The following is a 20,156-nucleotide window of genomic DNA, read 5'->3' as shown; positions in this document are numbered from 1 at the left end:
TTCTTCATTGAATAGTGTTGGCATATAGCTTTTCAAAGTCTTCCATAAATGTTCTATAGCTTGACAGTGGCAGTGTTTATACAACAATGTCAAAACTCATAAAACTGTACATTAAGAATAAATTTTGCTGTCTGTAAATAATATACTCAATAAACCTAACAATTAAAACTTCTCCTTTAAAGAAACATTCACGTATTGCGTATGTAAGGATCCTATGCTTCACAAACACTATACTACTGTTTGTAATAAAGGTAAACTGGAAACAGTCTGAATCTCTACCAAAAATAAGCTGAAGAGGGTCGCCTGGATGGCTCAGTCGGTTAAGTGTCTGCCTTCCGCTCAGGTCACAATCCTGGGGTCCTGGGATCAAGTCTTGCATCAGGCTCCCCGCACAGTGGGGAGTCAGCTTCTCCCTGTCCCTTCCCCAGTTTCTGCACTAGTGTGGGTATGTGCTTTCTCTCTCTCAAATAAATAAAATCTTAAAAAAAAAGCTAACCAGATGCAGTATAATCATAGGGTTGAATACCACGAACAGTATAAAGGAATAAGCTAGGTTTTCTATGTTAAATGGATCAAGTTCTATTAAGCAAAAAAATATAAGTACCCAATGACTGACACAGAATGAAAGCATATATGTAAAAAGACACAAAACCAAGCTATACAGACTCTGTGAATACACATGTAAGTACCTAACGGTATCTCTTGAAAGTCTGGAAGAATCCTCAGCACACTGCTAAAAACTCACTGCCTCTCAAGAGAGCAAAAGGGCACCAAGACTGGACAGGGTAATCAGAACAGAGTTGAACTCTGTTATTTTTTCCCCCAAAGGGCAATCTATTCATTAATTACTTTCAAGATTAAAAATTAATGTGGGGCACCAGGGTGGCTCAGTCGGTTAAGCGTCCAGCTCTTGATTTCAGCTCAGCATCATGAGATTGAGCCCACATGCTGGACTAGGGCCTGCTTGAGATTCTTTCCCTCCTTTTCCTTTTGCCCCTCCCCCCACTTGCCCACATGCATGCATGATCTCTCTTTCTCTCTAAGATAAAAAGATTAATAATACGTACCTTATGTGAGTTGTAAACAGAGGTTAAGTATGGAATCATAGCTTTTTAATATATGCAGTTATTCGTGTATCCCTGCATCCAACCTACACACACACACACACACACACAGCTGATCTTACCAATTTGGATTTTCCATACTTTCCCGGAAGACAGACTCTTCCTTCATGGATGCATATTGTGTCCACGTAAGGCAGTGACTCCGAATAGCCATGTTTCTCTCCTGAGGATTGAACCAGGATTCCTCTTCCAATTGGATACTAGGTACCTTTAAAATGCTCACCTGTCCAACAGAGAGTGGAAGGCTCTCTCAACTGAGGAAGAGCAAGCCACCTAAAGACTAAGTCCAGAGTTGCTTTCAGTCTTGGGTAATTAAGAGGACAAGTGATGCTCATATGCAAACGATGGCTCACCAATGGCTCTGAGTCCTTGATAATCCAACACACCGTGACCTTACTAAATGCTGGTGAGGACATGCAAATGGCCCAGGATTTATGCAGGCTGTACAGTCCATGGCCTCATTCCCCTAACTGCTAAACACTAAGCAAATTATCCACCTCCTTCGTGTCTCCTCTAGGGCTGGTTATGGCCTTCTTAAATTGATGGATTCTAATTGGACCCACTGATGGGCTCGCATGCAGCAGGACAATATCAGATAAAATATCTTCTTCATTTTAAACTGTCCGATACCTCGAAATGTATGGTTTCCAAGGTAGAAGAGACATGGGAAACTACAAAGGCAGCATTGTAGAAGTCAGAGGTGTCCTTAAATTATTTAAGAATTGAGATACCAGACAAAGTTGAATGTCTTTTTAAATAATAGATTCAAAGCCTGTATATAGGGCAAAGGCAGGGTATACACCCTGTGGAAAAAGCCAATGATAATTTGCTGCATACAGTGCAACACATTTTCCCATGTGGAAAATAAAATAAAGTTCTTTTTCCTTGTCACATCAGCTTTCTTTCCTTCAAAGAATGTGACAGTCTTAATGCATGACCAGGAAGTGACAGAAGCCACCGTTTTTTCTACAAACAGCAAACAGCACAGCAGTGTAATCTGCAAGCTAATCGGCTTCTCCATCACAAACAAAATCACCTCCAGGTTGAAACAACCACCAGAGACCTCATATGAAATGCACTTCAAGATGCTCTCGTCTTATTTCCTAATGATTCTAAAAGGACTCTTGTCAATAATCCCACTATGATTTAAGTAATGTTATTAAAAATTCCCACTTACCTTTGCCAACCATCACCAGAGTGCTTAAGAATTTCAAAGAGAGAAAACAATTTGCTATCATGAAGATTTCATCATCACTGCCATTATAGAAACACACACACAAAGACTTATAGAGAACATTGAGAACATTATACTCCCTGAAATAACTTATTCTCTGACAGTGAAACAGAAACTGAAGCTTTTATCTTCCTTGCTAAAGATGAGACTAAATATTTCCCATCTGTCCGTTTCTGATCATTCTTATCTAAAATTCATATTTAACCATGGACAGATGAGAAAAGCTGGTCACTTCATGCAAAATGTGCAAGGTATCTTTACAATAATTATAGGTCATCTCTGTGTCCACTAAGAGCCCGCCAGCAAAGAGAAGCAGAAACAGACAGGGGAAAAAACTATCTCTGGTGGCATCTGCCAAAACTGAGGTGGATATGAGAGTGCTTTCTCCCTTTTAGGGCTGTAAGGTACACCTGGACAAGTTCTCACACTCCTGTACAGCAGAAAATGCTGTCTCTTTCCAGGACTATGTGAAAATCACCCAAATCTGATTAAATTTTAAAATGAATTTACCTTCCTTAAAATTTCTGGAACCACATTCTGACAGACTGCAATCCTCTTTCTATAGATGATCCCTGTTGACACATCTAGAAACAGAAAATTTTTTACACTCAAAAAAATTTTTAAGGAAATGTATTCTTGTCCTTTGTCAATAAAATCTTACATGTCGATGTCAATTTTCTATATGTAGAATTCCCAAAGAAAAATGTTTAACTCAAAATACGGTGTTCCTGACTTTTCTGGGCCAAATCATTCCAAATACACTCATCTGTGACCGAAGAATAAGGGTAAGACAGCTAATTCACACTGCACATTCTGAAGTCAAGGATAAAGAATCACAAACCATTCACTAATCTGGACTATCAATGTCAAGCCTCCAATGACAAGGACCAATGAGCCTTTTGTTCAACTTCAACAAAAAGAATGTTTTAACAAAGAATGGAGAATCTGATTCTGCCACTTTCTACACCAACCATGTTTTCAAGAACAGGCTTCTGGCTACAAAATTTAAATCTGTAATTAATTATATGAGCCACACTCTTTACTCATAGGGAATCAGCTTCCCAGTGACTGGTACTCCTCTGCTTTGGAACTTGGTTTCCAGAATAGCACCAATAAGGTAAAAAACACAAAATAAAAGTGAGTTAAGAAAAAAGGAGACCGGTTGAGTGTTATCTTTTGCCCTGCAAATTAATGTGACTCAGCCAAGCTCCTACAGGGTTTCTCAAAGCTCTGGCTAGAGTAGCCTTGAACACTGGTGCAAACACCCAGACTACCCAGAAGCCACTGCCAGGGTAAGACGCGGGCTCATCTCCTTGCCCGCTGGCATTCCTTTAGCCATCCCATCCAAGGTTTGCGGCACACATACTTAAAACAGATTAGCCACTCCTGCAGGCAAAGACGCCCCCGTCAATGGTTGAAATTATAATTAATGTTCTTATATCACTTTGCAATGTGCACACTGTTCTCTCATTTGATCTTCACACCAAACTAAAAGCAGGATTATTATTATTTTCTCATTTAATAAATGAAGAAACTGAGCCTTCAAAAAGTAAGGTTATGCAGGTAGTAATCAGGGCTTGAAATCAGATTTCTCTGATGTCAAATAACATATCCCTTCCACACTGACTGCAGATACATGGGGAAGAAAAGGTTTTTTTAAGGATTTTTTAATTAGAATTAGATTTTTTAACTTAGAATTATGGACATGAAGAAAAGACTCTCAAAAGCAAAAGACAGTGTCGTGCTCACCAAGCACAGAGAAGACTTCAGACTCATGTAATGAACAGTGGCTTATCATATGTTCTCCCAGAAGGTCCAAGAGCAAGTCAGAAGTGGGCCTGGGTGTCTCCAAAGGTTTATATACTGACTCTGTGCATCACTAAAGCTTCCTGCGTGGCCCGGTTCTCAAGTCCAAGCAAGGACAGTGAAAATGCTTCCAGTGAGATACGAATGACAGCAAGCAGTGAAACTCCTACAGTCTCATTCGGGAGTGAGTAAACATCTCCTGTAAAGGGCCGGATGGTACATTTTTAGGTCTTGTGAGCCGGATAGTCTTATCACAACAGCTCAACTCTGCTGTTGTTGCCAGGAAGAAGCCATAGACAATATATAAACAAGTGGGCATGGTTATATGCCAATAAAACTTTATTCACAACATCAAGCAGGACAAGCATAGTTCCGTCAACCCTTGCTCTGGTCAATATGGAACCATGCTGTCAAGTACAGGTCTGATTCCATAGTCTAATCACTTTATAGTCAATTTTACATACATGCTACTAATCACAACTGTTTTGCCACCTATAAAATGAGACATGAATATATTAGAGGGATACAGCCATGCGATCTTGGGCAATTTGTTTAACCTCTCCATACCTTGGTTTTTTCATATATTAAATGGGAGTAATAATAACACATACACCATACATTAGTCTGAAGATTAAATGAGTTAATATGAGTGAGAGTGCTTGGCACATACGAAGTGCTCAGAAATGTTAGCTATTACTACTGTCATCAGTTATTAACTGAGAGAATGATAAGACCATATTAAGCAAGCCTTCTGCTGCTGTAAGTGCTGGGTACTCTTTTCTAACACTTCAAATACAGAAATACACCTGTTTCAAAAGTAATAGGCTATAAACACAAACACAAACACCTTTAGAAAAATCAGTATCACTTAATGATCACCACCAAAGTGAGGTACATTCAGAAAACTTACCTCTCTTTTCCTCCACGGTTTTCACAGAGATGACATTTTTATCCATGGGGTTGGGATACTAAATGAAAACACATAAAGAAGAATTACCAAAATGAGTTCTTTCCCAGCAGCCATAGTTATCTGCAGGAACAGTACATATTTCTCAAGCAACCTCGAAGGCCCGTTTTCAGTCAAGACTCATCACTTCACTACTTGGGACTAGATAAGGAAGAGGCTATGGTCAACTGAACTGGTATAAACCCAAGAAAAACGTTCTTGAGATCCAACCTAGCCCTGGGCAAAAAAGGGAGGGTGAGCTTAACCAGGTTAATTATGGAACCAGCAATGGAGGGTGTCCTCTGTGCCATGCCGTGTGCCACATACTCTACTTACTTACACCATCTTGTTTAAATCCCGAAAGAGCCTCTCTGCTGTGACCGGGTCACATGTTATCATTGTCTCATCTGTCAGAGATGGAAACTGAATGAAGATCAGAGAGTCTAGGATCACCCAGCTAGTCAGTGGGAGAGCCGTGAAATTAAACCGGGCCTCATACAAAGTGAATCTTTCCCTCGAATCATATGCCACTGCCTGGCAGCTGGGCTGGCATCACAGGAGAACAATTATAGAAGTCATCTACTCCAGGTGCTCAATAAATCGTTTACCTATTAATTCCCCTGAAAGACAATTTGGATATAACAAGGCTGAAAAAAGAAAAAAAAAAAAAAAGCTACCACTTTTGTCCTGGCAGTTTACATACATTATTTCAGTTTAATTCTCAAATTAATAACATGAAATATATACTGCTTTTTCCCCCTCACATGTGAAAAATAAGGCCCAGATAAACTAAGTAGTTTGCTCAAAACCACCCAGCTCAAGAGCTCCTAGACTAATTTACCCTCAGATATTCTCTACTGCCTTCTAAACGTGTCTACCTAACCTATCCTTAAATCTCCTCAGAATTACTCAAATACAATCCTTTCTATTGCTCTGATACAAAGAAAAAGACTTCGGGAGTGGAAGTGACTTCCTCCAAGCCATAGAACAAGGTGGTCCCTGATCCGAGCCTGCTGATCACCCCTTGGGCCCTTTCTCTAGAAGCTCACACAGCTACATGATGTGACCAAACCTAAAAAGGAAATTGCAGGCAGTCTCATTCAAGACATCACGAAGTGCCGAGAGGGAATGAAAGCAGTGAAGAGGCTGACAGGCAGGGGAAGTCTTCGGAACCCCAGGAAGTGGTATATGTAACTCAGTGTGGGTCTCCTCGTCTCACAGCAGCTACCTATACACGCACATGTGAGCAAGTGTGCGAGAGAGAGAGGGGGGTTGGCTAACTGGTCTTCACAGAAAAGGGTCAACTACTTTCACACATATTAAAGTTATCTGTGGCCTCAAAAGACACTGAATGAGAACACAGGTTCTGTGAGAACAGGAATACAAAGCTAGTTCAGTCACTCCTCTATCCCTACCACTAGCACAGTGTCTGGCAGATAGAGGCACTCAATAAATTTTTGCTGAATGAATAATCAGGAAGATGAACTTCGCTGACCTCAGGGGTCAATTTGGAAAATAAACCTCACTTTGCTTGGTGACCTATCAATGAAGACAATCCAGAGGGTCAGTCCTCAGCAGCCTTGACACTTCATTGTGCCCCATGCCATAAACTCTGTTATTTACACTTCCATCCTGGCAACTGCCATCTTGAGAACTTGTCACAAAGTGGATTCTTAAGTATTCATTCATTCATTCATTCATTTTTTTGCTCCAGGAATAAATGCTCAAAACTACGAAGACTGCTTACTTAAAGTTTAACCTTCAAGTAACGTCCACTAGGGAGGGTCAGGTTTAGCTACTCTGCTTCTCGGCAAGGGGCCTGACAGAGCACTCCTTGAAGCAAGGAAAATATGTAAGCCTTACACAGATCCCCTGAATTACGTGCGTGTTTGTGTGCATGAATAAAAACTTTCATACTAAGGTAAAATAAAAGTCTGAAAGTATTTCCTTCACAAGTCCTAGCTTGCTCATTTTGTATTCATCAATACTTCCTGACTGAATATTACAAATATACTCTAAGTTGTAGGGAGATTACTGAATTAAATTACGGAAGAGATGTGAAATATAATCATCAGAGGAGGACAGTAATAAAAGCTTTAAAGTTCAGATTACATCACTAAGTTATCAGTGAAATTCCTGAAGAATATAAATTCAGAAACTTCATACTTTTACATAATTTTAAGATTTCTCAGAAAGCCAAAGGGCACTGACTGAAACAATAATGAAAATTCTCTATTCTTTCTTCAGTTAGGAGGTTTTGAGTACCTACCACACTAGGCACGGTTCCAGGCACTGAGGATGTAGTAAAGAAACAAACAAAACTGTAGCCTCTTACAGAGTTTCCATATTAGTTGGGGAAAACAAACAAAAAAAATAAACATAAGGAGAAAAATCCATCAGACTAAGGAACAATGGGGAAACGGGAAATTGTGGAGGGGTCACTGTAAAATACCAAAGGGTCACCCATTAGACAATGCTTGTAAACAACAAGAGATCCTAAACAATTCACTTTAGTAAAATCATGTGCAGGATTCAAGTCATTTTCTCACCCAACTACTTCAGGGAGTTGAACAGACACAGCCTCATGTTTCCACATGAGAACGGGAAAAGAAATGAGAGGTTTATTTACAACAGCTAAATACCATGACGTGAAAAGCATATATTCTTAACTTTTTTAAAAATAAAGATTTATTGTGCTGAGGCTCCCCCTACCTGGCATTACTTGAAATAGTCTAACGCCATCTTGTGGTAACTTGAATATTCATGATTTAACTCATGAACCTTCTGAAGTCAGGTAACAAGGGGTTGAGAGAGGGAAGGCTCTCAGAAAGGGTCACCACCAGCAATGCCAATTTGAGAAGACAGGAGGCGGTAGAAAGGTTTCTCTGGATACCTTTTTAAACATGGTGTTGACAATGGAGTGGATCAAGCTAAGACCACCGAAGCATCCGCTGATCTACTGCACCGGGTATCAGAGGCCATCTTAGGCATTATCTCATTTAGTACTTCCCCAAAGGAGTAAGCCCACTAACTATTACTAAGACAAGGAGTTTGCACTAAAAGCAGAAATGGCGTAAAGCCTGCACGCAAGCAGAGTCACAGAGATTTCCCAATCCCCACTCCTAACCAGCAACTCTCATGGAAGCAAAGTGGTCTAAACACCAGGTTATCTGCCAAAACTGCTTGCCACCCCAGGACCTGGTTCAGTGGGCCACAAAATGTAGCAGCATAACAATTACCACGTGGGGCCACGTACATTCGCCCTGTGTGCCATATATCCTAGGGGACCTCCAGTATTTTCCAAGGTATATTTCACTTCATTTTGAACTTCCTTATGATCTTATTTCCTTTATAGACTCTATAAAAGAAATCCTTTATCTTTCCCCAAGATATAAATCTACTGCAAATATCACAGTCTAACAAGGGTAAAATGCAGACTTCTCTACAATGTCATATACTTTGCTTTCATTTCCTTTGACACATTGAAAGGTTAAGAGGACCTAAACTGCAAAACACTGAATAAAAAAGAAAATCTACATTAAGACAAACAAAGAACTATGAAATGTGAGAGGCCAAGAAATTGAGTCCCTCTAATTACAGGAATAAGATACAACATATTTATGGGAGGAGCTTCCTGAAGATACAGTTATTCACCTTTCTTATTTACAAGGGGAAAATATACAAGCTTTCATAAAGCCTGTTCTTGAGTAAGTTTTTAAAATGCCAACTTTCCAAAAAGCTCAGAAGTTAATGCCTGCCTTTTATAATAACACCTCCCCCAAAAAAGAGCTAATGACCTCAGAAGGAACCATTGTTTCCCAACTTCCAAATGGCATCATTCAAGAAAGCACAAGGAAGCAACTAAGCTGATAGGTCTATATGGTTAGTTGTACAAAGGTCAAGAGGACCTAAAATAAGTCTGTATATTAACATTTCTGTTTTATAAGTACCACGAGAATCTTTGCTGCTTTCAGAAATGCATGTGCAAATGGGGTGGAGCTGCTGAAGAGAGACCTGGCCTTGAGCTAAACAAGGAAATCACCATGAACTGCACCAATTTATTTTTTTAAGATTTTATTCATTTGGGGCATTTGGGTGGCTCAGTGGGTTAAAGCCTCTGCCTTTGGCTCAGGTCGTGATCCCAGAGCCCTGGGATGGAGCCCTGCATCGGGCTCTCTGCTCAGTGGGGAGCCTGCCTCCTCCTCTCTCTCTGCCTTGTCTCTCTGCCTACTTGTGATCTCCATCTATCAAATAAATAAATAAAATCTTTAAAAAAAAAAAAAGATTTTATTTATTTATTCGACAGAGAGAGAGATCATAAGTAAGCAAAGGCAGGAAGAGAGAGAGAGGGAGGAAGCAGCCTCCCCGCTGAGCAGAGAGCCCAATGCAGGACTGGATCCCAGGACCCTGAGACCATGACCTGAGCAGAGGCTTAATCCACTGAGCCACCCAGGCGCCCCAGAACAGCACCAAATTAATGAGCTACACGCAACGGTGTATCTTAGAGGAAAGTGAAGCTAATTTTATACCAAGATCAAATGAATCATTGATTAATCAAAATTTCAATGATCAAGGACAAAACATATTTAAGTCAATAAATTTCTGAATGGTTGTTTCTTGGCCTTTCAGATCAGCAGGAGAATGAAGTAGAAAGAGCAAAGGACAGGAGCCAAGACGTACAGACAGTGATGCTGCCATCTGTGAAGCCAGGATACCCAGGGCCTGTCTGGCTGAGAAAAGTTATGGTTCTAAACAAAGGCCAACGATGTCACATCACCATTATTCATTCAAAAATGTCCTGACAGGAACACTTCTGTGGCTCAGTAGGTTAAAGCCTCTGCCTTCAGCTCAGGTCATGATCCCAGGGTCCTGGGATTGACTCCGGCATCAGGCTCCTTGCTCAGCAGGGAGCCTGCTTCTCTCTCCCTCTCCCTCTGCGCCTCCCCTTTTTTGTGCACTTGCCCACTGTCATCTCTCTGACAAATAAAATCTTAAAAAAAAAAAAAAAAGTCCTAATAATTGGCAATGACATAATGAAGTTTCTGTTGTTGTTGTTTTAACATATAATGTATTATTTGTTTCAGGGGTACAGGTCTGTGATTCATCAGTCTTACAGAATTCACACAGTTAAGTTTTTAGAAGGAAACAGCTTACAATTATGACACAAAGGAAAACCCTCCTACCTCAACGTTAAATGCATACATAAATCAAATGCATTAAAAGATACAAAATCTACAAAATAACTGACCAGGACTAGGATCCAAACAGACAAAAAAAAAAAAACAAACAAACAAACAAACCACACACACACAAAGAAAGAAAAAGAAAAGAGGGAGAAAGTATCCCACATTGCAGGAGACTAAGACATGACAACAAAATGCAATGTGGGATCTTGGACTGATTCTTGGATCCTGGACTGGAAAAATGACATGAGTAGACTACTGTGAAATTTCAGTAAGGCCTGTAGATGAGTTACCATAGTATCAATGTTAATTCCCTAGTTTTAAAAGTAATACACTGGTTTAGGGAAGCTGGGTAAAGGAATTCTTCCTCTGTTTTGCAATATTTTGTAAGTCAAATGGTTGCTGACCCTTGACCAACATGGGTTTGAACTGCATGGGTCCACTTCTATGTGGATTTTTTTTTTCCCCAGTAAATACAATACAGTACGGTATTTGCATTTTTTCTCTTCCTTATAGTTTCCTTAACATTTTTTCTTCTCTAGGTTTCTTACAGTCAGAATACAGTACATAAATGTGCATAGCATACAAATGTGCTCATCGATTACTAGTATCACAGGTAAGACTTCCAGTCACTGGCACGGTCCTCGTAGTTAAGTTCTGGGGGAGTCACAAGTTACACAGATGCAGAGTTTAAACTGTGTGGGGGCCAGGGCCCCTACAACTATGTTGTTTTGGGTCAAATGATTTCTCAGTGAAAAGTTAAGAAATTAAAGACAAAATGAAAATGAGAATACAGAGTGCTGCAAACAGAATGAGTTTTGAATCCAAGAGACCTCAGTTTGAAGCCCACCTGCGGGGGTCTTGGGCAAATTACTTTAATCTCAGCCTGCCTTAGTTTCTTCATCTATACAATTGGGGGGGGGGTCCATCTCAAAGAGTTGTCAGAGAAATTAAAGGGAATAATGTTATATAAAGTACAAACACCAGGCCAGTGCTCAATAAACAGTAGTGGTTTTTGCTGCTGAAGAATGAAACCAACATTTTTAAAACTTAGTTTCAGGACTTCAGTGCCTATCTTGCAATTCACTGGTGTGGCACTGAGTATATGCCTAGTATCGTCCTGGAAACCAAACAGATTTAAGCGATGACTTAAAAATTATTAGAAGATATTTCTTCTTTTCCAGACTTGTAAAACTTCATAAGCTCATGCTTTATTGATCAAAGTCCGTGTGTCAAGAACTCCTGACACATTCCTATTAGCATTAGGGAAGGCATCATGTCAGAGAAGTAGGAGGACTAGAGGGAATATTTACTTTTTAAAAAGGCAATAAACCCTAAGTACTCTAAAAGCTGTCATAGATTTACAATTAATATATGGAGTGGCTGGCTGGCTCAGTCAGTGAAGCATGCGACTCTGGATCTGGTAGTTGTGAGTTCGAGCCCACAGTAGGGTAGGAATTACTTAAAGATAAAATCTTACAAAAAAATACGATCCTTGCACCACACACTATGTCTGTAATATGCCCCTGACAAAGCATTCGTGATAAAAATTAATATATTTCCCTCTGTCCCCTTAACAGCGAGCTCCTTGATGGCTCAGGCCATGTTTTATTTACGTCCTCATCTCCCAAAGGCAAAATGATACACAGACTTATTATAAATGTCCACTAGTAGACATACAAAAGTTTCACTCTTACTGCTTTGATAGTTAAAAACTACCCGAGTTTTTATAAACTGATTAAGCCACAACCACCACTACGTAAGTTTCCAAGCACACCTTCACGTCATTTAAACAACAGTTAAAAAATAAGTCATAATTCAAATATGCACCATTTATTCGTGATCGTTCTTTTCTTTATTATTCTAGGTTGGTGAAGATTTCTGCAGACTACTTCTCTCAGCTTTTTATTTTCATATTCATAGAATCAATGTGAGAACTTATTGTGGTTAGTATTACTATCAAGATTTTTACCAAGTACTTTAATGCACCTACTGTGTGCCAACATGAAGTTAAGTAGGTTACATGCAACTACGTGTGTTATCCACTTAATTTCCCCCAACAATGCCAGAAGACAGTTACTATTATCATATTCTGCAGATGAGAACCCTGAGACAAAGAAGTGACTTGCCCAAACTCACACAGCTAGAAGCGCTCCGTCCCCCCGTCTGATGTCAGAGCCCGTGCTCTTTCCGTTTGCACCATTCTGCTTCATGTCGTACCTAATCTTCTTCTAGCAGGATTGAGGATAGGAAGATAAAAGAAAGACTATTACAGTGTAAGTAAAAAGATAAATGACTGTTATGTTAAACTAGCCCTATAATTTGTCAAATCATTTATTTCCGAAATATCAGTTTACCCCAAATATTTCAGGATTTTTTTCAGGAAGAGATGTTCCCCACAAGTGGCAGATTTGCAAGGGAGAAAAGATAGGATCAGAGATAGAAACATTATTAATTACCCAATCAACTTTCTACTCTAAATGGAAATAGCCATTCATAAATTCCCTTTATGAGTTTAAGGGTAAACACTCAAACCATTTTGTTCAGCACAGCAGGCTCCTGGCTAGAATAAATAAAAACCTGAGACCACTGTGTTGAAGCAAAAAGAAATTATTTTAATCTGTCCATTTTATTATAGGGCCATAAGACTGACCCCCACACTAACTCCCATCTGAAATTACACAGGGCTAAACTCCAGAGTGGTGCATTTTATTCACTCATTCCACAAGATTTGTTGAGCACCTACTATGTTCTAGGATCTCTTTGGGTGCTTGGGATGCATCAGGAACAAATGAAAGATCTCTGCCCATAAAGCTTACACCCTATTCACAATGCCTGCTTTGCCTACAGCACAAAAAGAAAATCAACACAAACAACTCTATAGTAAGAAAAACTCTAACTTCTCTGGCCTTAACTGAGTATAAACAAGAACATCCAGTGAACACAAGGGCCCTCTGAGTCCTTTTCAATTACTTTAAATTTTAGGTAGACAACACTGAAGAAGTGTTTGAATCCAGCTCATGAATGCAAACACAGCAAACAGACCCACGTAAGCCTGTAGAGATGAGTGAGCTTCTGGCCTGCACCGACGCAACCTTGCCTGCTCTTTGTAGGTGGTTTTAAGTAAAAGGAAGGAAACAGCTGTAAGCAGTAAGAGCTGGAAAGCTTAAGAGTCATACAAAGAAGCCTAATGCACTGTCAGGTGCACCAACAATATAGTGCATGGAAACTACAGTTTAGCATCTGATGAATAAACCATTTTGGGTTTCACAGCATTCCTCCATAAGGGTTCATTGAGAAACACTACATTCCATGAACAAAGAGTTCTGTGGTGTTTGTTTTCAAGGTGCCATTTAGCTTTGAAAGCATGTAGCTAATATTTTGCCTGTGGTATCCAACAGGCAGGTGTAAGAAGAGCAAACATTCCTCAGGTTTTAAAAATAGTAGTATATAATAACTTGGAAGGCAAGTCCTAACATACCAAAAGACGTAGATCAGTAGACTCTATTTAAAATAGAACATCCTCGGTGCTGAAACAGCTTCAAACATACCATTGTGCAAAATCAGATTAAATGCTTCCAGAGATCCTCATATGATTGTTCCTTCTGCCAAGTGCCTTCCTTTGAAAAAAAATACATAAAGACTAAAAGAAAAATAAAAGTATATTAAACCACAAAGATCATTCCTACTACCTTACACTTAGAAAAAGCTTATGTTTCTCAAACTTGCATATGTTTGATCCTCACAACAATCCTGGGAGACAGGTGAGGTACGTGGCATTATTGTTTCACAGACACGAAATTAAGGCAGTAGGGCTGTCGCAGGTCAGCAGGCACAGGTCTACAGCCACCTAGTGGAAGGAGCACTGAGACAGAGCACAGACCACACTTAGGTCCCCACACCCAGGAACTGGCTAACAAGCCACAATAACCCAGTTTTCTAGCCCTGCCAGCAGGTATTGCTTGCCATCAGAAACTAAGCTGGATGCCAAGGGGCACAAGCTCCAAACACCACCTCCCCACACACACTTCTCAACTGGTCTGATCCACCTCAGACACTGTGCAAGCCCTCCACCTAAGAGGGATGCTTGACTGTGAAAACCAAGCCAAGATGGACCTCCCCACTGATGACCCTTTTTCAGCCAAATCCTCCTTAAAACCTCTCCTTGGGGAGCCAGACTGCAGAATCTTTTCTCTGTCTCCCTTGTACTGGAGCATTAAGCCCTGATAAAGCCTTGCCTGGAACACCCACTCAGCCTCCAATTCTAGAGCTTAGACAGCCCAAGAGCCTGACTGGGTAATAGTTCCTTTTGCTAATTTTTAATAAATAGCCCCATTTCCTGTCCACTAGCCCCACTATCTGTGAGCTTGTAGAGCCCACCACCAAGATGAGGCCTCTTTCTAATTTGCACAAGGGCACAGTACAGACTATTTAAAACCGTGTCCCAAGGCCACCCCAAAACCACTTTTAATGGGGAAAGCACAAAGATCAGAATCCAGATCTACTGACTTCCAGTTCATGGCTTTATGTAATGTACGGTGAAATGCTCACAGTAAGTAGACTTACTAAAATCTCATAATTTATTGACTCACACAGCCCCTCTGAGGCATTGTTTTGTGAATAAAAAGAACAGAAGTATGGTGTCACCCATAGTGTTTGCATTGTCCCACTGCTAGGCCTTTTCTGAAAATATTCTTTCCATAGCCCTACCTTCCAAAATATCCTATTTACTATGTGCCAGTCACTTGGCCAAGTGTTTTGTAAGAATACTAAAACGCTGTAACTGAATGCAGCTCTGTGCTGTGAATGACCTCACCTGTAAACATATGGCACACAAAAACCAGCCAGCTGAGCCCAGTCAACCCACAAAATCGTGAGATCCAAAAGTTTACCACTGGTTTAATTCACTAAGTAACAGGGGTGATTTGTTACATAGCAACAGAAAACTGAAACACTGTATTTTCTCACCTTAGCACACATCAATACTATGCCCTTATATCAGGCACAGAGGGTCCCCGATGAATACACCCTGAGAAAAGACTAGACAAAAGAACACTGGGATTAGATAAAGAGCACAGCAAAGATGATTCTGGAACATTTTTCCCCCTCAATAATCATCTGAATGCCTATTATGTGGTAGGCCACACAGCCTGGAGATGCAGGTTGAGACTCTGGATTCAGATATGAAATCCTGGCTTCCCAAAAGCTGGCTGTGGGAACTTGGAAAAGTTATTTAAACTTCTTTGAACCTCGGTTTCTCTAGGTAGTGAAATGGAAATTGTCCTTAAATCCTTCCCACAGCTGCTGGATGAAGTAAATGGGATGATGTATGAAAGCACTTCCTCCCCCTCCCTTCTTCCATAAGAAACTCCTATACACACTTTAGCCATCATTTGACAAAGGCCGCTTTTTCGGGAAAGCCTTTCCCAATGACCACCCTGGGGAACTTTAGCAGGACTTCCCTGCTGTATTTGGTCCCAGTAACGTGAACTTTCTCTGCATAAATACACATCACCAATTGTAAGTATGTGTTCATTAGCTGTTCATTTATTAATGTCAGTCTCCCCAACTAGAGATGATCAGCTCCATGAGAAGAGCATCTATTGGGTGGGCCCCAGCACTGAGCCTGGCACACAGGAGAAAAGTATCTCTAAACACCTGCTGAATAAAAGAAAAGCATTTAGCCCAGAAGCATGACTACACGCAAAGTCCTCTGTAAAAGAGAGCTTGGCATTGTGCTATGTGTTCCTGTGGGAATGAGTCCTCCCCCAAGAAGCTTAGTCTCATGAGGAGAAAAGGTATGTGCAGAAGTAACTATCCAACACTGGAGAAGATGGCAGTGATGCCTAGATCAAGTGCTCCCCCAGTTCTGTCAAGATGGAGATCAGCTCTTGATAAGGATAATCCAGAAAGGCATTCCAAGGGAGCAGTGGCATTAAGGAATCCACACTCCAGACTGCCAGTCCTAATTTAAAAAATGGAGTATGCACTGTTTCTCCTTTGGGCCCAGAGGTCTGGCCTAAGGCAAAGTCTCCACCAGATCCACAATTCATGCTCTCAGTCATTTATTCATTCATCATTTACTAGTTTTTATTGAGCATCTACTAGGTGAAAAATACAAACGATCTGACATTGGGGGGGGGGCTCTATGGCAAGACCATGTTAACCAGTGTCCTAATCAATCCTTGCGACCTGGGTCCCCAACCGCATCACCCATAGAGGTCCTGTCTTACCACCTAAAAAATTAACTTCTTCTCCCAGCCTCTCTGTTTTGCTTCTGCATTATATATGGGGCACACTTCCTGGTTGCTGCTACCCAAGGCAAATTAGAATTCTTGCAAATCTTGCTTTAAAAGTGAACGCTGAAAGGGATCCTAAAATGCCTAATACAACACTCTTATCTTAGATGAAAAAAGAGAGGCCTAAAAGAGAAGATGACCCTTGACCAATGAAGTAACTAGAATCAGAGACATACTACAGTTCAGGAGTCTCAGCTCCCAGGCCTGGGTGCTCTGGATTTCTCAAGAAATTCCCTATTCTACAGTCAGGAGCATAGTCCTAGCAGGAGCCCCTGGGATAAAGAGGACCACTGAGCAGTGAGCCTAGGGTGCAGTTATAGTCCTACGAACAACTCTAACATTTTAGAGGCCTAAACACCAGTCTGAGCACTTACATGAATTATCTCACTTGATTCCTCACAACCAGCCCTTTCCGTTAGTACTTTTATTTCCCCCATTTCACAGATCAAAACCACTAAGGCACAGGGAGGGTAAGCTACCAGCCGCAAGCCCCACGGCCGTTTCAAAAAATATTAAGGTGGTAGAGCAACAGTGCTGAGTAAACCAGGGTGATCGCTTCCACCGCTCCCACTGGCTTGTACTGGAGGGGGGGGGGGGCGGTCCATGATGTACTAGAAAGATCGACAAGTCACGAGCAACCTCAACCAGGCTCCAGAACGTGCATTCCCTAGGACTGTGGGGCAGGATGTGAACGTGCTGCCGCGCACGGAGCCTTCCCCGCACCCCAGGGAGCGGTGGGGAGCCTTCGAGGAAATGCACTTCCACCCACGCCCCGCACATCCCGAGGCAAAACCCGCAGCTGGGGCGCGAGAGCGCGGACTCGAACTCCCGCGGGGGCAGGGGAAGGAGCAGGGGCAGACGGCGGGCGCCCCGGGACACAGACGGCTGGGCCGGCCGGGGGTCGGGGCGGCCGGAGGAGGTGTGGGGGAACGCGGCCCGGAACGGAGCGGGCGGGTACCTTGCGGAGGAAGCTGGCGACCACCTGCTCGAAGGGGTACTTGTACACCTGGCGCACGTCCACCGTGACCCCCATCCCCGCACGCCCGCGCGGGGCTCTGCCGCCGCCGCGGGCGCCCACACCCGCCCCGCCAAAAGGGCGGAGAAGGGTTTTTTCCTCCCTTTTCAAACTTTGGAAACTTTATTGTCCTCCGGCAGGAACAGACGGGCAGTCGGGCCCCGCCCCCTTCCGCCACCGCGGGGTGTGGCGGGCGGGCCTCGGGAGGCGGAGGCGCGGACTCGGGGGTCTGGGCCCCGCAGGCTCCGGGAGCCGCCCGCTCCGCCCGCGGCCCGGGAGCCACCGCCCCGGGTCTGCGCCTCTGGAACCCTGCTTTTCTGTTGTCACCTCGCCTGAGCTTCTTCAGACGCAGCAGCCCTAAGAAAAGTGATCACAAATACGGAAGCCACCCGGCCTCCAAGTCTGGTTGTAATATAACCCTCCTCCGGGTTGCTGAGTCCCATGTGACAAAGGTCAGCAACTGCAGGACACACACGACCCAGGCAGCTGCCTCAAAAGCTTTAAGTTGGGCCCATATACCCTGGGAGTGTTCAGGAAATCAAGAACTCGCGGCTTAGCATGTCCGATCCTGTAAGGGAATTCCTATGCTCCTCAAAGTTCAAACACCATGGAGCAAGGAACAAAGGGACGTGGGAAGAATCCGAGTACTTTTCACTGGACCGCACGGATTTTCCAAGATCGAGCAAGTGAATTCATTTATTCAGGAAGTTACTCGACCTATCACTTACCGAGCATCTACTCTGTGCCAGGCGCTGTGGTAGGAACTGCACATTCCGTAGTGAATAAAGTACGGTCCCGGCTGGCAAAGAGGATGGGTGAGCCAGGCGATCTGACATCCAATAAACAAAACAGGAAAACAAACGGGATAATGGATTATGGTTACGGGGATGGGGCGTGATTTTAGCTAGAATGAATAAGGTAGTTCTCTGAGGTGGTGACCTTCACGTTTATCTCGCCTAGCAGCACTGCAAAACCTCACACTTGGGTAAATCCAGCTTCCCATTACTCAGGGCTTCACTCCTGCCACTGCAAGAGACTGGAGACAAATACACACTCACCATAACAGCCCTGCTTTCAAATTCATAACCACTAACCTCAAGGGGCCTTTTAATGGCGCTGGGCAAAATAACAACAAACTACAGTTCTCTCATCCACTAACTGTCCCACAGTCTTCTCACCTCAAACACCCCACACTTCCTTCCCAGCCATATCTTCAGATGACTACCTTGTTCCCTTTTCTACTTAGTAAATAGGAAAACGCTCTTGACCACATCTGTCTACTCCCCTGTCCAAATGCCCTGCCCCTCTCTTCCGTTCCTGTGAGTGAACTGTCCGTGCTCAGTTTCAGGCCAGTCTCTCCACTGGTCCGCTGAGCCCTCCAGTGGACTCACACATGGTTACCAGACAGCTCTCCTTCTGAAAAACCACCAAAACAAGGCCCCGATGCCTAATGATGGCAGTTACGGTAAACACTCCCACAACCGTCAATTTCAAAATACCAAAGTGATGTCAGTAAGCATGGAGGTGGGAAAGACACGTGCAAAAACGGACTCGTGTGTGGTATTTCTACCATCCACATGCAGCAGACATGACGGCAAGAACATAAGTAATGGAGCCAGTGCAATCTTGAGCGGGAACAAAGCTGGAAGTACCACAAATTCTAGATTTCAAGATACACTTCAAAGCTATCATAATCAAAACAGTACGGGGAGCGCCTGGGTGGCTCAGTGGGTTAGAGCCTCTGCCTTCAGCTCAGGTCATGATCCCAGAGTTCTAGGATCGAGCCCCTCATCAGGCTCTCTGCTCAGCAGGGAGCCTGCTTCCTCCTCTCTGCCTGCTTCTCTGCCTACTTGAGATCTCTGTCTGTCAAATAACTAAATAAAATCTTTAAAAAAACAAAAACAGTACGGTACATACAATGTTGGTGGGAATATGACTTGGAGCTGCCATCGTGAAAAACGGTATGGAGGGTCCTCAAAAAGTTCAAAATAGAACTACCTACTATATGATTCAATAATTCCACTATTAAGCATTTACCCAAAGAAACTGAAAACCCTAACTCTAAAAGATATATGCATCTCTATGTTTATTATAGCATTATTTATGATAACCAATATATGGAAGCAACGTAAGTGTTCATCAATAGACAAATGAATAAGGAAGATACTGTGTGTATCCACATATATATGTATGTATACATATATGAATATAACAAAGGATAGTTGGAAGAAAGGCAAGCAGGGAAAAGGGCACTCACACCCCTGTCCTAAGAGGAAACTAGCCTTAGAAGGAAAAAATTCAAGCCTGTTATTCTAGGCTCTACTCAATGCCCCAGCTTTAAGTAGGAGAACTTACAACTTGTCTGTAACAGAAAGGAAAAGAATGGCCTTGAGTATCCTAACCCAGGCCCAGGGAGCCAGCTCAAAAGCCAGTAGGATTTTTTTTTTTTTTTAAGATTTTACTTATTTGGGGCACCTGGGTGGCTCAATGGGTTAAGCCTCTGCCTTCGACTCAGGTCATGATCTCAGGGGCCTGGGATCAAGCCCTGC

General features: G+C 42.4%; 1 protein-coding gene across 6 annotated transcripts in view; it reads right to left on the bottom strand.

Moving 5' to 3' along the window:
- PRELID2 (PRELI domain containing 2) overlaps positions 1-17,770 on the bottom strand; it is a 64,099-nt gene extending 46,329 nt beyond the window's left edge. Inside the window, exons 1-7 of one of the 6 annotated variants that reach the window (XM_082726057.1) lie at positions 17,551-17,675; positions 15,262-15,333; positions 13,845-13,936; positions 12,433-12,524; positions 5,075-5,132; positions 2,869-2,942; positions 1,187-1,347 (exon numbers count right to left, since the gene is read on the bottom strand). In XM_082726057.1, coding sequence (XP_082582183.1) covers positions 1,187-1,347; positions 2,869-2,942; positions 5,075-5,120 — 281 coding nt within the window. In that variant the 5' untranslated portion in view covers positions 5,121-5,132; positions 12,433-12,524; positions 13,845-13,936; positions 15,262-15,333; positions 17,551-17,675. Of the gene's footprint in view, positions 1-1,186; positions 1,348-2,868; positions 2,943-5,074; positions 5,133-12,432; positions 12,525-13,774; positions 13,937-15,261; positions 15,334-17,550 lie in introns of all 6 variants that reach the window. The other 5 variants (XM_082726054.1, XM_082726055.1, XM_082726056.1 and 2 more) reach the window with 5 other exon arrangements.
- Positions 17,771-20,156: the final 2,386 nt, after the last annotated feature.

This window comes from Mustela nivalis (genome assembly GCF_964662115.1).
Source record: "Mustela nivalis genome assembly, chromosome: 3".
Classification (NCBI taxonomy): domain Eukaryota; kingdom Metazoa; phylum Chordata; class Mammalia; order Carnivora; family Mustelidae; genus Mustela; species Mustela nivalis.
Note: the sequence above shows the minus strand (reverse complement) of the source record. Positions and strands in the feature narration are given on the sequence as shown.